At 43.3% G+C, this 16,720-nt stretch overlaps 1 protein-coding gene across 1 annotated transcript in view; it reads left to right on the forward strand.

Annotated features, from left to right (window-relative positions):
- The window catches only part of tnpo3 (transportin 3), a 43,208-nt gene extending 27,025 nt beyond the window's left edge, over positions 1-16,183 (forward strand). The window contains exons 12-23 of the mRNA XM_083632391.1: positions 414-605; positions 4,251-4,342; positions 5,038-5,114; positions 5,255-5,315; positions 5,443-5,583; positions 6,453-6,569; positions 7,880-7,974; positions 8,439-8,595; positions 9,408-9,575; positions 11,253-11,365; positions 12,849-12,941; positions 14,259-16,183. Of these exons, the coding sequence (XP_083488517.1) occupies positions 414-605; positions 4,251-4,342; positions 5,038-5,114; positions 5,255-5,315; positions 5,443-5,583; positions 6,453-6,569; positions 7,880-7,974; positions 8,439-8,595; positions 9,408-9,575; positions 11,253-11,365; positions 12,849-12,909 (1,274 nt within the window). The 3' untranslated portion in view covers positions 12,910-12,941; positions 14,259-16,183. The remainder of the gene's footprint in view (positions 1-413; positions 606-4,250; positions 4,343-5,037; positions 5,115-5,254; positions 5,316-5,442; positions 5,584-6,452; positions 6,570-7,879; positions 7,975-8,438; positions 8,596-9,407; positions 9,576-11,252; positions 11,366-12,848; positions 12,942-14,258) is intronic.
- The last annotated feature ends 537 nt before the right edge of the window (positions 16,184-16,720 follow it).

Here is a 16,720-nt window from a genome sequence, read left to right on the forward strand (position 1 = left end):
TGAATTTTACTTCAGGATTCCTGCATATACCCTGGCCTGGAAAAATCATGGAATTAGTAACAGTAGTTTTGGACAGATCATGGAATTTTGTTTTGTGTAATGAAATTAATTGTTACAATAATCTTCCGTGGATAACCTTACATATAATGTAACATAGCGACACACCCCTTTATATTGGATTTTAGTGCTGCTTGTATTTGTAATGTGGTGCAGTGAATGTGAAGCACAAAGAGGTGTGTCCTATTTCTCCAGCGTAGTAATAATTTCTGGTATGGATTCAGAGTCACCGCCAGACATTACATGGTAATCCTACTATGATCCTTGAAAAGTCATGGACAAGTTTTGAAATTGTATCCATGAAAATGTGTGGGAACTCTGTGAGTCAATCCGTGTGGTTCCTCCCATGATCTCAGACCCGGTCTTGAACTACCTGATGAAGGGCTTGCGGGAGAAGCCTCTGGCATCGGTGGCGGCCAAGGCCATCCACAACATCTGCTCGGTATGCAGGGATCACATGGCGCAGCACTTCCAGGGCCTGCTGGACATTGCCCGCGCCCTCGACTCCTTTCAGCTCTCCACAGAAGCAGCCGTCGGCTTGCTCAAAGGTACGCAGGCACTGTCAATAAATAAAATGGGGCTGCAACAGAGGAGCGTCCCGTCGCCACTAATTTGATGCGCTGTAGATAGACTTCTAACAGACTAACAGACTTCTGTCTCTTATGATAGTAGTATCTTTACACAAACGTTTACAGGGTTACCACGGGTCCTTGAAATCCTTGAAAGTTTGTGAATTTGAGAGGGGGAAATGTAGGGATTTAACGTTTTTGAAAATGGATAGACAGACATGGGTCATTGAAAGTGATTGAATTTATATATTTTGTGCAAGAATAGAAATTTAAGTTATTTTGATATATTTTTTTACTAAAGGCACTGACAGGGTTCTGCGCAGCCTCGACTTGGAGCCTTGCCACGAATAGCGGCGACAGCGAGACTGTGCATACTCAAACGTAACTCGGTGCATTGGCTGCGGTACACGTCCAAAACACTAGGTGGCTTGTAGTCTCAACGCCAGACCCATGAGAGTTCTTACGCTGATACACTACGTTACTGCATGCTGCAGAGCTCTCTCTGGGTCTAGGACACTTTTCCTCAGAGGGCTGGTTATGGGAGGGAACCGTTCACTTGGCCAGTCATATGCCAGTGATTGATTCAGTCCTCTCCAATCAGTAACGACTTTGCGATCAGACAACACCGGAGGCGCAGCCCATTTTTCAAACCGCTCTCTCATCGGTTCTACGACCTGTCACTCATTCAATTTCAACCCACCTTCAAAAACCAGCAGTGGCTGTGAACTGGAACAGACTCCCTTATGTAGTATGCGGAGCGCAGCGATTCAGCGTAATATTTGAGTCTGGGGAGAGACTAGGTGGCTTGTGGTACACTTATGTCCATTAAATATGACGTTATCATGTCGTTTACCAAGAACTTGAAATCATGTCGATGGGGGGACATTTTATTGTCCCTCCATTTCAAGCCTGCAGAAGGCTTTTCTAGATGAAGGACAAGCACTGTTAAATGAGGAAATGGATTTCCTCATTCCCCACAACAACTACGTCAGCGGATATGTGCGCAGCCCAAGGCAACGGCCAATCACAGCTCGCGTGCTGGTCACGTCAACGTCGACGCCGCGGAGTCACATTTTCGAGGAGCTGCACGCCCCCCTCCGCCGAGCTGCGCCAATAGGACGGCCGGCTGCGGCGACCCCTCGCTGCAGTCGGCGCTGGCGATTTCGCGTAAGCATAAAACCAGTTTTAACGCGTAACAGCACAGTTGAGAAGCCTCTCTCGTTGTAATTGTTGTCTGTGAGCTTCTGTAAAGCTGCTAGTTCTCATTATAAAAACTCTGTGTTGTAACAATAATTCGCCTTGATCCGACTCTCAAACTAGGCTGTGTTGGGTCCTTGAATTTGAGGGAATTGGGCCTGGAAAGTCCTTGAAACGTCCCTGAATTTGGTCAGGATGTGTGGGAACCCTGCATTTAAAAGAGCAAAGCCTGAAGGGTCAGCAAATAACAGAGCAACAAAAACAAACTTGGTCAAAAGAATAAAAACAAACAACACCTATTGCAACATCACTTGCATTGAGAAATCAGTTTGGTGTGAATCAGAATGCAGGGCTTAAAATACACTTTGCAAACTATATGTTCTTCAGATAGGGGGGATTTATAGACTTTGGGGGGGCTTTTTTCAGCCGATACTATAACCAGCAAATATCTGCTTCTCATGTCCGATAAGGGATAATTTCACATTTTTCTATTTAAAAAAGGAAGTTCTTAACCTGTAGTTTATGCACACCTTAGTCTAAACTACTATGGCTTTTTGTCAATGTGTTTTATCTGCAGACTAGGAGCCATAGGCTTTTGGTTCTGTCAAAGCCTTTATTTTTTGTATTGAGTGATACACTTTAATAAAACACTCGTCATATTATATCAGAAGTTCTTTGTTTTTCTGTTCACAAATCACAATAGTGATGTCAGTTAGATTTGGTTAGGTCATAGCTCTGGAATATTAGTTAAATCATCCATCTTTGCTCACTACATCTGCCTTTCCTGTCATGTTACTGGCAAAGCTGTAACAAATTTGGCATTGGGGAGTTCTATTGAAGTGAATGGGCAGGCATTGGAAGTCTGTCCCACTATAAACCATTAGGCTATCTGTCTGTGTGTTTCCACTTCCACCTGATTAAAGAAAATACATTATGTGATGTTGACTGATGTTTTATGTATTACATAAAATCACATGTTTTCTTTAATCGGGTGGAAGCGTTTTTCAATCAAAGGTGAAACGACACAGATATTATGGTTTATAGAGTGACTTACCCCACACGCAATTTAATAGGGATCTCACAATATATCGTCCCACAATATATCACGATATCAAAACGTGACAATATGTATCGTTGAGATGAAATATCATATTGCGAGAAAAAGAAGCTGAACATGCTGGCACTGATCTGCATCTGATTGCATGCTCGCTCTCCTTTTCATTGCTTTGTTTGAACAGACGAGGGACGTTACAGACACGGAGGATGAAAATGGTGAAATTACTCAAATTAGCGTGGAGGATGCCCCCTCAACTTACAAATCGATCGCAAAAAAATATTGTTAAAATATCGTATCGTTATCGTGAACCCAATATCGTGTATCGTATCGTATCGTGAACTGAGTGTATCGTGACACCCCTACAATTTAATGTTCGCTCCGATTAGCCACTGTAACGTTAGACAGCTGTTCTAGAGCCATCGACCAACACAAAACCTGGATGTTTCATTTCGGGTAAAACATGAGTTTTTTTTTTATGGATTACGCTAGCTCTGGGAGTATGAAGTGCTTTGAATGCGTGATATTTGGTCACAACAAATATGCTGCTTGCCGAGCGGGGAGGCTACACCGCTGCCTGAGGTAACGTTGAGCTAACAGTCTGCCCTCTAATGTGTCCGACACGGCGACCACTCGTCCGTATTCATCAGCAAACGTTCGTTCCGCTCTGTCGGCTTAACATTATAGACATTGGTGCGCAAACAATTGCAGGACTTCTCCTGCATTATAAATTACAAATCTGCGCGAATTGGCAAAAATATGCGCGATTCTTGCACTCCTGCGCCGAATTTTAAGCCTTGAGAATGTATCAGATGTTACCTAGTTGTGTTACATCAGTGGTTTCCAAACTGGGCTACGTGCAGGTACTACAGGGAGTAGTTGAGAGAAAGGGGGAAATGTAAGAATAAGTCATGAAAATAAATGAAACGTTAAAATAAATGTGCTCAGGAGGCACTAATTGCAACGCATTCACACCATTTTATTATTTTATAATGTTATATTCTTCAAAAGTTGGGTGATCATTCATTGCATCATATGCTATAGTTTTCTCCTGCAGTTTTCTAAGCAAAATGTTGTAGTCGAGCAAAGGGGTAAATAAAGGGGATTCATAAATCATGGAAAGGGGGTACTGAAGCCAAAAAAGTTTGAGAAACACTGTGGTAATTGATCACTTCATCAGTTTTTGTTGCATTATGCTCAACTATTTCCATATGTGCAGTTCTTACATTGTGTTGCTACATTCTCTTTGGTAACGTCATGTGCGTCATACTTTTCGTGGCTCTTCATCTTGTGAGACTGTTGTATGTTAGCAGTATGTTTTGCCTGTCATGGTTTTAGACATGTAAGCAAGTCTCTCCTCCTCCTTGGTGCAGGTACAGCACTTGTCCTCGCCCGTCTTCCCCTGGAGAAGATCGCTGAGTGTTTGAGCGACTTGTGCGCTGTGCAGGTCATGGCCCTCAAAAAGGTCAGTGTGAATACAGTGCTTCAACCACAGAACTTCTCCATAACTTAGTTATTTCCAAGCCCACTTGTCAGCATTGCAACATCATGGGACACTAAACCTGTTCCTTGAAACCAAGGATGATGATAAGAAAACATTACATATCCGTGCCTAGTAATGTGAGATCAATAAAAAGTCACATTAAAATCAATTCCTCTCTAGCTGGGGAAAACGAGGCACGAGCATTTCAAGCTTTGCTTCTGGCCCTCTTTCGATTTTAATTTGTACTGTTCTGCCTTCATAATATTTTTGACATTAATAGCACTTCTAAATAGAACTTAACAGTAAATACAGCTCTGGAAATTCTGACCAAGTCAGTTCCAGGTCTGGAAACGTGTGGGAATTGGACATAAAAGTCTGGCAAAGTATGAAGCAAAGGTTGTTCTGTGCTAATGCACACATAACCACACATTTCCTATGGTCCTAGTTCAACTGTCATTTCACGTTAAAATATTTTTGTTTATGAAGAATAATTGTCAGCTATAGAGGGATATGGCTTAGTTGACAATCATTATCAAGCTATAAATTGGGGTCTGGACAAAGTATAGAATTTTGAAAGAAAATGGAGTAAGAATCTTGATTAAAGCCAGGATGACACACAGCTTTACTGGAACCAAAGTGTGATTTTTTTATTTTTTATTTTTTATGCGTCTCCTCAGCTTCTCGGCCAGGACCCTAGCAATGGAAAAACGGGAGACCCAACTGTCTGGCTGGACAGACTAGCAGTCATTTTCCGGTGAGGGTGCTGTGTTGATTTGCATGTAGTAAAATGTCGACAAAGGTGCTAGTCTTTGTGTATTTGTGTAGAGCAAGCAATGTCAGATGATGTGCATTTGATGCCTCCATCTTGGTCACTGACTGTTTTTTTGCCCCCAGACACACAAACCCCATTGTAGAGAACGGCCAGACGCACCCCTGTCAGAAAGTTATCCAGGAGGTAAATCACATGCTTTTCGACCGCTCTCCGCGCTTATCATTTTTGTCCCTAGAGCAAAACATTTGTCTGTTTCCACTGGCATCACTTGAGTAATATTCCCCCTCCCCCCGTGTGCTGTGTCCCGTAGATCTGGCCCGTCCTGTCGGAGACGCTAAACACGCACCAGGCTGACAACCGCATCGTGGAGCGCTGCTGTCGTTGCCTCAGGTTCGCCGTGCGCTGCGTGGGCAAGGGCTCCGCCTCGCTACTGCAGCCACTGGTCACACAGGTATGTGCGCACGCTGCAATCTCTGTGTTTGTGTATGAAGGTGGATCATCTGTTTCTCTGTATGGAAAACCATATTTGGGATGGGAGACAGTACACTATGGATCCGCTTTGGTTTGTTTGCCTGTCACACACAACATCGACACTCACCACTGAGTTCCAGCAGTTTCAAATTACATGATTGACCCAAGGGAGCAGGTACTGCAATTATAGGTCAAAATTGATCTTAATAGTTACCCAGTCATTTCCCCCATACCGCAAATTCAAATGACATGAAATGTGCACTCTGCCTCCAGGACACGAGTGTACATTTTGAGCTTCTTGAAAAACAATTTTCAAGAAGTAATGTTTTACAGTATCTATATGATGTATTTGCATTGTAATGTTACTTAACAGACTTTTTTCATTTATATAAGCTGTTGCTAAACGCACCAGTGTGAGACTGCAACATCAATGGATGACCACATGTTTACCGTTGCCTTAAACAAGAAATAATTGATCAAACTGTGTATATTGTTTGGACTGTATACTGTATTGGATATTGTATGCTGCTGTGTGTAATCTCTAAAAGTCTCTGCACCTTTAATGTGCTCACTGCACTCCCAGAATGCACTTTGCACTTGTAACTTTTAAACCTATGTAGGATATTGTTGTAGTTTTATATTTTTGATATTGCGTGCGTGTGTATGTGTGTGGCTATGTGTATGTGTATATGGTGTGTACAGTGTGTACACGACATGTACTGCAACAGACGTGTATGACTACCACCTGAGTTTCCCCTTGTGGGATAATAAAGTTGACCTTGTACCTTCTACCTTGTACCTTGCCTTGGAAACGTTGGATCATCTGTTTGTGATTTGGTTTTCTCCCAGATGGTGAGTGTGTACCAGGTGTATCCACACTCCTGCTTCCTGTACTTGGGAAGCATCCTGGTAGATGAGTATGGCATGGAAGACGGCTGCAGACAGGGACTACTGGACATGTTACAGGTACACACACAAACACACACACTAGGGGTTACAAGTCGACCTTTCTACCAATTAAGTCGGATCGACGTCGACTAGTCGTCATCACGTGGTGCAGTGCCGGTTAAAAACAAAAGAAAGAAAAGTAGTCTCGGTCACAGAGTTGATGAAAGCAGGAATGTAAACAATAATGGCTTGGGAAAACTCTGGGCCAGTAATATGGACAGAGACTTCCTGCTAACAGTTTGATGCCCGGGCTGCACACACGTCGTTTCACTCTAATGTCCGGGGGTGACTCCGCCCTCCTCTCATCATGCTGCCCCTCTCAATGCAACTCCTGTCCACGCGTGCCAACTAGAAGCCTGCTCAACTCTGGATAGAAACCGTGTATTTGTATATTGTATGTCTCTTCTTCCATAACCACCGCCTCCCTCCCTCCTCTGCAGCCCCGTTTTTCCGCCTTCTCTGGGATTTCGTCTATATACACTAGGGGTGTCACGGTACACAAAAGTCACGGTTCGGTACGAATACGGTACAACGGAGAAAAAAAGCAACAAAATCCCAAATTCATTTTTTTCCCCTTTGAATTTTTCTGAATTCTGTGTTTTTGCTTTTTACTATGATGTTACCATCAGAAATAGTGTCTAATAAGTGGGAATGAATAAATGTCCACAATTTAATAAGATCTAGGCAATCCACACAAAAAGGTTTTACTCTAGAGCAGTGATTTTCAAAGTGTGGGGTGCGCCTCCCTCTCAGATGTCTGTATTCCAGCTGTTTGACAGGGCAAAGGCATTTCCCCCCACTTTAAATCCTTATTGTACACAAGTTTGTAAACAGAGTGTGTGCAAAAGACACAAGCTGAGAAGAGCAGCTCTTGCTGCTGGCAGGAAGCCTGGGGCAGTCTCAAACTACATCATGAGTTGACTTCCCCTGGTAGGGGTCGACTTGTGGTAGTAACGTTGACGTATCGACGAGTCTATGCAACCCCTAACACACAAACAGACACAGACAGCCTAGGGTGCCTGAAATCAATGGTACTTGGTAGTGGGCGATAACTGTTTAAAGTTTTAAACGTAGAAGGACTTTGTTGCCCAGAATTCCTATAATATGACGACAGTAAACTGTCCACGCATCTGCTTTCTGCTGGTTAGGACATTTCCTGCCAGTGACCACACCACACCTCTGAAATGATAGGGCAAATCTACACTGTCCCAATTAGCAGCTGTTGCAGCCTCAATTAGTGATTGAGAGCAGATAAAACGGGCATACTTTGACATAAACATCTTGCCTAGTGCAGCTTCAGTGGACTCATTCCCTCTCTCCTCCTGCAGGCTCTATGTATGCCTACCTTCCAGCTTCTGGAGCAGCCCAACGGCCTGAGGAACCACCCCGACACCGTGGACGACCTCTTCAGGCTCGCCACAAGGTATGACGCCCAGCGACACTCACCTTTTCTCTATGAGGAGATAATGCTCAATATATGCCCTCAAGATGCTGTGCCCTTGAGATGTTATTTTCTAAGAATAGTCTATCTCTACTGATTAGGGATGAATGATGTCTCTCTCATCTTACAGTTTTGTTTGAAAGAAAGTGTTACACAAATACCAAACATATTGCATGTTTTACATAACCTAAGTTTAAGTAGTTTTCTTATTTTGTCCAGTGATGGCATTATATTTATGTCTGGGCCATCATGATAAGAGTAGGCATAATAATGTGTTAATTCAGCTACAGGAGAGACTTTGTTATCTGAAATTAGGTAGGGGGGAAATGCACACATATATCCAAAAGAGTTACAAACTGTCGGATATCAGGAAGGAAATCCAATATGCATTCCTACTTATGGCCTTTCTACGTCTGATGTCGCTCACCGTGTGTGTGTGTGTCCAGGTTTGTTCAACGTAGTCCAGTAACCTTGCTCAGTAGTAGCATCATCGTTCACATCATCCAGTGTGCCATCGCCGCCACCACACTGGACCACCGGGACGCCAACTGCAGTGTAATGAAGTTTGTCCGAGACCTCATCCACACGGGAGTCTCCAACGACGTGAGTGACCCATCATATTATACGATGCCTGTGGGAAATAAATAATGACTAGGCCGCTGCGCTGCCTTGCCCGTAGCTCGGCCTTGCCTGCCCTATTGGCGCATGCGGGTGTGTGTGTGTGTTGCTCACTAAATGTTATTGCGTCAGTGATGTCACAATGCCTCCTTGTGTGTGTGTGTGCCCCATTATATGATATCACTGACTAAGGATGCTTTCGTTATTGAAACAGACAACATACACGCTCCTGCTGTAGTCTTATCTATCTACATTTGCAGATTTACATATCTTCTGGACATTGCCTTAATGAAAAACAACGCAGCTAAAAGTAATAACTGTGACAGTGTCAGTGCAGACAGCGCACAACTTGAATCTCTCTCCCACTCCACACCTGGCACCTGTGTCAGCTCTACTGCACTCGCTCTCGGCTCCCATTTGGCTTTATTTGTGGGTAGCATTTTGATTCATCTCCTCGTATCAGCGTCGGCCGCAAGCGATTGATTCGCCCGACGTAGGCTGTCATTTTAGCAGAGGTAAGAAGCATTTAATTCCAGAGTCACGTTTGGTAGCCTATACGGGAGAGCCAGAATTAAACAACCAGAAAACGCCAAACATAAAATCTAGTCGCCATTGGCGCTTGGCGGCTGTTCGTTTCGGGCCCTGGATTAATCTACTAATCGTTCAGCTCCATATATAGTATATTAAATAAGTGAGACATAAGAATATCAACTTATGCGATATATGCTGTTCAAATGACAATAGGAATATAAAAACTTAACGATGTGGTGACTTATTAGCTTGATCTTCCATTGCAGCACGAGGATGACTTTGAGGTGCGGAAGCAGCTGATTGGCCAGGCCATGGAGCAGCACGGGCAGCAGCTGGTCACCCAGCTTATGCACACGTGCTGCTTCTGCCTGCCGCCGTACACGCTTCCTGACGTGGCCGAGGTGCTGTGGGAGATCATGGTGTTCGACAGGCCGGTGAGTAACGCCCTCATGCCACTAGATGGCAGCATCAGCCCTTTTCAGGACTTTACACAGAAAGAGACCACCTAACCAACTGTTTAACTGCAGAGGATTTCAAAGTGGGAGGCGGGCCTCCCCAGAAGGGCTCCAAACAGATTCAGGGGAGACTCAGTGAAAAAATATGACATTACTTATTTGTTATCAAAAGGAGATGACATAGAAGCCTAAATGTGTGTGATTTGGTTAAATAAATACAGTCGTTTTGGTGAATCTTACCCATTGTCATCCAGGAATTGAGTGAAACTACCGTAAGCAAGTAAACTGTCTGAGGGGAGGGGAGGCCCACAGTCTCAGACTTTGAAAACCCTTGGTTTACTGTAACAAAACAAAGGTGCCAACATTGAGTGGTGGATAGGTGGATAGCTACAAATATCTGGGTATCATTCTTGATAACAAACTGTGTTTTGAGTCCCATGTTGATGGCATTCTCTCTAAAAAAAGGTCTGATGACTTTTCTTTCAAAGAAAAATGAACTCTTAACGTTTCTTCTGAGATGACTGTTTTATAGAAGCTTTATTCAGTCTGTCTTAACCTTCTTGCTTTATTGCTTGGTTTGCTAATTTAAACTTGTCAAATAAGAACAGCGTTGGCAGTCTAGCTGCACTCCCTTTGCACATACAGTGCACATTTGCACTTTTTGCATTGCACTTTGTATGAATTCTTTTTTTTATTTATCGGTTTGAGATAGCGTCCCCTGCACTACTCTGTCTGTGTGTTTTTTGCGTGACATGCTGTTGTATATCTATGTAAACCATGCTGCAAAACAAATTTCCCCTAGTGGGACAATAAAGCCTCTTTTAGACTGGTCAAAAATCCCACTAATATCCACAAACTAGTGGCATTTTCTTCAGTCTAAAACGTTTCCAAGCGAACCTGCAAGTGAGGTGGGTTTTGACGTGGCGGCTCTGCTCCGGCTGGTGATATAAATCTTGGCGGTGGTCCAACCCGCGATTTTCTGACCGTGCTTCTCCTCCGCCTGAGTTGCCGCCCCTTTTCCAACGTGAGTCAGTGAGATTCAGTGATTCCTGAAATTCGCCTTTCTTAACAGTTAATTAATTTACATTGACGAAATATGCTGAGAGAAAAAAGTGTCTCGCCCACACAGCACAGCCCCAGGCGCATACTGTGTCAAGTCAGCCAGAATGTAAGTACGGTAGGTCGTCCGCTTTAGCACTTTAAAAATAAAGCCCTCGTTGTAATGTTCACATTTTGAGTAATGCTTTACAGCTTCACCATTATGTAATCTTAACATCAAAACGAGTATTTTGATACAATGTTTGCTGCTTCGTTTGTTGAAACACCTTTTTCTCCTCCAACGTGCATCAGTGAGGCCATTTACTTGTTTAAATGACATTAGTTTGAAATTTTCCCCCCGGAAGTTTCCATTTTGTTTTGGCTGGCCTGACACGTGTCTGGACAGCACAGCAGTGAGGGGAAAAGGGAGGGGGAAGAGACAGCCTGCAGCGGTGGAGAAACGGGGGTTGAGAGTGCGATCTAAAAGTTTAAAAGGCGATGCTGCTGCTGCTACCCCCTGCTGCTTTCCTGGGTAACAAAACACATGTACTAGTGGGAGTTTTGATGTGAAAAAAGGTATAAGGTAAATCTTGAACATGGTCTGTTGTTTCCTTGCAGACATTCTGCCGCTGGCTGGAAAATGCACTGAAGGGTCTTCCGAAGGAGACGTCGGGCGGGGCGGTGACCGTCACTCACAAACAGCTCACAGACTTCCACAAGCAGGTCACTAGGTAAGCAGCAAGTCTGTTTCACTATCTGTAACTTTTCAAGATGGTACATCTAATGCCTCAGTTATCCTTTTATATACAGTGTTTGACCTTTGCCCTTGCTGACCAGTGGACCTTCTCTCTGATTGTGATCCAATCCAAGCAAAACAATAGTTCTGTATCAAACAGGCTCCTGATTGGCTGCCTGTAACCACTGTAACGTCACATTAGTTCAAACTTAGAAAACCCTCTGTAAAGTCATGTTTCAAGATGTATATAAAATACTCTACTTTGAATAATAATTTGTCTGATGGTTTTTCCCACAAAAAAGTTTAAATTATCTTGTTAAACTCCTTAAAAGGACTTCCCCCCCTTCTCCCTAATTTAAAAATCCAAAGAAACCAATCAGGTTAACTAGCCAATCACAGCATACGACACAGGCTTTCAACACATTCTCACTCCCAACTCATGACAAAGTGATGACAAGGGTTCCTAACCGATCTGCAGTATATGACGAGTTGGGAGTGAGAATGTATTGTAACTTTATTAACGGCTGAATACTGGACAGGGATTGGCTCCAGTATTTGTGATTTGTGATGTCATGAATCATGCTTGTTGGAAACCGCCTTTTCAGTGAGCACAGAGAAACTTTCCACTTTCAGCAGATGATTGTGAAAACAGCCTTCTAGTGTCTCTGCACAGACATCATTCTGTTACAGAAAAACTGATTTTTTTTTTTACTTTAGGGGGTCTTTAACAGTAATTGCATGTAGAGACACATAGCGGGTTTGGGCCACTAAAAAGTATATAAAAAAACAGGGTTTAAAATTAAGTTTTAATTCAAAATTAAATTTGCTCATGTCTCTTTATTGAATGCACATAACGAAAGTTAACTTAAGACACAGGGGCTAGTGTTTTCACCTGTGACTGGAGCTATGGGCTTATCGTCGAGGCCTATAATGGTTCCTCCAAGTTTTGGGTTAGCTTAGTGCAGCAGGCCCGAGGGCAACCTTTAGCCTGGCTGTTGTATGGTTCCTCCAAGGTTAGGGTTAGCTTAGCGCGGCAGGCCCGAGGCCAACCTTTAGCCTTGCTGTGTGGTGTAGCCACGTGGGTTTGCAGTCTGACAGGTCCGTGCCCAGACAGGCTGATCCGGGGACGCTGTGGAACGCTGAAAAACTGGAGCGGGTGAGAAAACCCACGGTCCCCATGGCTTGTTCAGGCTCGTCCAGGAAGCAGCCGCAAGTCTGCTCTGGTTAATCTGGGCATATAGCGAGGCATGGCAGAATGAACCTGCCTTGAGCACTGTGTAGCTTTGTATTGTAGAGTTACTCTCTCCACTGAAATCACTGATCATAGCGGACTCTATTGGAAAGAATATTTTAATGAATAATCTGTGTTATTGGATCTTTTAATAAATAATCTGTGACATTTTTCCATAATCATTGTCCATTTTGCTACTCTAGCTTCCAGTCTAATTGTGTTTTGCCGTCTCTTCACTTCGCCCCAGTGCTGAGGAGTGCAAGCAGGTATGCTGGGCCGTCCGAGAGTTCACCAGATTGTTCCGATAGCCACGTCCTTGAGAGCTCTGCCACAACACCAGGTAACGCACATCAGACCCGAGGCAGGGGGTTCCAACGGGGCAACATGTTGGGTGGGATAGAGTCCAATATAGGTTTTTTCAAGGCCGATGCTGACAGCTGCCAGCAGCTGCTATTTTGCACATATATTTAAGGTTTTTAAATTTGCCAGATTAAATTTGGCCAGATTCACCCTGAACAATTCTGAAAATGTGTGATCAGTTTTTGCCCTGGATTTTTATTCCTGTAAGCGGAATGCCTCTGAGCTGTTAGACAATAGGACACTAATGCTGTGTTCAAGACAAGTCGGAACTTGGAAGTTTCAACTGGAGATTTCTGACTTCCAACATCATTGCGTTCACACTGTTTTTAACTCGGGCTTAAAACAGCAAATTAACTTGATTGGTACAATAGCTGTTGAATTCAACATATTGCTATAATCAGAGAGAAATATAAACAACTAGGCATCTCGCGTCTCGATTCCTAGGCTCGCCCGCTGCGCGGGCTCGCTAGCTCGGCCCCCACGCGGCCTTGCCTGCACTGCAGCTCGCCTGCTGCGCGGCCTTGCCCGCAGCTCTATTGGCATGCGCAGGGCACAATTGCTTAACTTTGCGTCACTGATGACATCACTCACTGATTACATCACAATTGCTCTTATGACATCACTGATCTCACAATGCCTATGACATCATCAGTGATGTCACAATGCCTATGACATCATCCAGTGGGACAAAAATTGAATCAAACAGACAGAGAGCCCACTTGCTCCCTTTTATGATGATGATGATATAAACATATTGCATAATTACACCTCAAATTAGGTCAACAAACCAGTGCTCTGAAATAATACCCGAATTTCCGACCTGTAATTCCGACCTCGACAATGGTTCAATTCATTTTTTACAAGTCGGAGCTCGTTTTTCAACCCCTGAGTTCTGAGGTGTCGTGAACGCAGTATAAAACTCCATTGACCCATTGTGATGATGAAGCATACTCAGTTATACAATACTGTGGTGAGATTTAATAATAGAAGAGTAGAGTGCACGCACATCCAAAAGTATATTTCAACAGGTGCTGGATTGAACTAGATTTAATAATAGATCATGATTAATAGATGCTATTATCTATTAATCATGATCTATTATTAAATCTCACCACAATAATAACCTTACCTATTAATCATTATCTATTATTACATCTCACCACAATACATACATAATCAAACATATTATTGCATTAGAGATTGATAACACTGATTTCAAAATTCTCCCCCTTTTCAAACTACACTTGTCATAGACATTCCTAGTTAATTAGTTAACTCTATTTATTTTCCTCCTCAGGTTAAATCTTTTGTTGGCTAACATTCAGAGGTGACGGCAAAAAATGCTGAGGACTGCAGATGAGGATCTAAAGGGAACTCTAACTGAAAGATGGCGGGACTTGGCGATCGTGGAAAGCCAAAACGGGGACACAAAAGTCTGGAATTGGAGTGACAGGGTGAAACGAGATTGCATAGACTGAGAGGAGTCCACCAACCCCATCCCCCCCCCCCCCCCTTCCCCCCTACCCCCAGCTCCCTCGAGGCCCCCCTCGCTCACCGGCACCCGGGTTGGCAGGGCGGGATGGGGGGTCAGGCCCGAGGCGGAGCGACGTTCACCGACTAAGTGAACTGAAACGGATTAGTTCTGCGTCAGCTGGATTTCTACGTGATCCATCATCAAAAAAGAGCAACAACAAAGAAACAAAACAAAGCAGAGGGATGTGCCTGGTTGCAAAGTCATAATGCATCAAAAAAAGACATTGAGTTTTTAAGAAAGAGAGAAAAGATTTATTTTCATGGACGTGTCTTTAGAACTTGAACATGGTCTTGCTGTCCGTGCCATATGAAGAGTCAATAGCAAACCCATGATACTCAGTGAATGGCTGCCAGTGCCTGCGGGAGGCATTTAGATGGTAGAGGCTTAATGCTTGGGAGGATTTGGCGTCACCTTTGACCTTTTTAACATGTTGGCTGGAATTTTAGTTATCCTTTGCCAGAAAGTGAGAGCTGTGACAGATTGTGTGAACTCTCTGGCAAACAAAACAACTTTTCGTTCTTCCAATTGGTATCGTCCTAACTTGGGAGAGACAGACACCACGACATCATCGACGATGTAGCCTTGTTGTAAACAATAAAAAAAACTGAGAAGAACAAACTTGCACTCAATATTATAATTTGACTCAGCCCCCAGACCCCCCCTATTTTCACTCTGAAACCGGTTTCAACTGCATCTCCATTGTTACATATTAAGTCTCTTGTCAGAGAAAGCTGGCACACACTAAGGGATCAACTAGAAGGGTTACATTTTCAGAAGAAAATGTAGTTGTGCTTGCTTCAGCAAAAGAAGGCTGAAGGCAGTTGAATTTTTATTACAAAGAGTTTAAATGTTTTGAGTATTTTTAATTGTTTCAAGTAGCTGAAGTTATAGTGTCAGTAGAAAGAGTAGAGACTGCTGATACTGACGTTTTATTTTGAAGGTTCTACAGCCTTTCGGAGGGTGCTGGACCTCAGGTTGAATCCTCGCGGCCCGTCGGAGGGTCCCATCGGTCCCCATGTAGCATCTGATAATGTAATATCATAGACCTTTAAAAGGTACTTGGACATAAAGTAGTATTTGGGTGGAATATACCTTTATAACTATAACTGTGTGGGTGGGTCTGGTGGGCCTGCACCATTGGGGGAAATGGTGTCAAATTATGCTGATTTGAGTGAGCTCACTGGTTTCAGTGTCTGAGGCATTAAAAATCCCACAAATGAGCTTTTACCTTAAGAAAAAAGGTCTGGCTGAACATTCTCATATGTAATATATGCAGTAATGCAAGTAGTATACTATGAAAATTGTGTGGAGCAGTGACACTTTAAGAATGTGGAAATGAAAAAGCTAATTAAAAGTCAGAAATTGGATGGCACGGTTGGTCAGTGGTTAGCACTGCTGCCTCACTGTAAGAAGGTCCTGGGTTCGAACCCCTGTCCGCCCAAGGTCCTTTCTGGAGTTTGCATGTTCTCCCTGTGTCAGTGTGGGTTTTCTCCCACCAGATGTCCTATGTTAGGGTTAATACTTCTGTCAGTGTGTGAGGCACTGGCAATTCTAACTGGAGTTCCAAGGGACAGCAGTTGAAAATCATCCATCTGGCTAACACAGGTGCATTTACAGTAATGTTCATTCATGTGCATTGTCCCTCAAATAAATGAATAGGCCCCAAAACAGTTTTGCACTCATGTCAAACAACCCATCACAGCTCAAAATGTATAAAAGTGACATTACTTTTAGAGTGGCAGAAGGAATAGCCAGACAGTTTAAGGTAAAATATGTGTAGTATACAAATTATGGGAACAATGTTTGAAAACGTTGAAAATTTTGCCATGACATCACAGCGAGCTAAACATTCCACCATTTAATTTAATGGGGGGAAAATACTGCGTTTCAACATAGATCGTGACAAATGTAAAAGTCGGAATGTTTAGAAAAGTTATAACACGCAATTTGCGAACATTCTGAACTTTTGAGTTGGGACTACATCGATGGCTCAAATGGTTCAAGCTGTGAAATAGTAATAAAAAAAAAAGTGCAAAGAAGAAAAAGCAGTAATACAGAGAACATTATGAACACCGGTGTGAAGATACTCAAAAATATTAATGGGAGAAAACCTCTCTTGGCACTAACATTGAGTGCATTCAGATTCATGTGTTTAGCCTCTTGGTCAGTCAGTAATCGGAACCCGTCTCTATTGAATGTGAACAGGGCTCCAGCCTGGTTGATGT

Source organism: Poromitra crassiceps, assembly GCF_964638095.1.
Source record: "Poromitra crassiceps genome assembly, chromosome: 2".
Lineage (NCBI taxonomy): Eukaryota > Metazoa > Chordata > Actinopteri > Beryciformes > Melamphaidae > Poromitra > Poromitra crassiceps.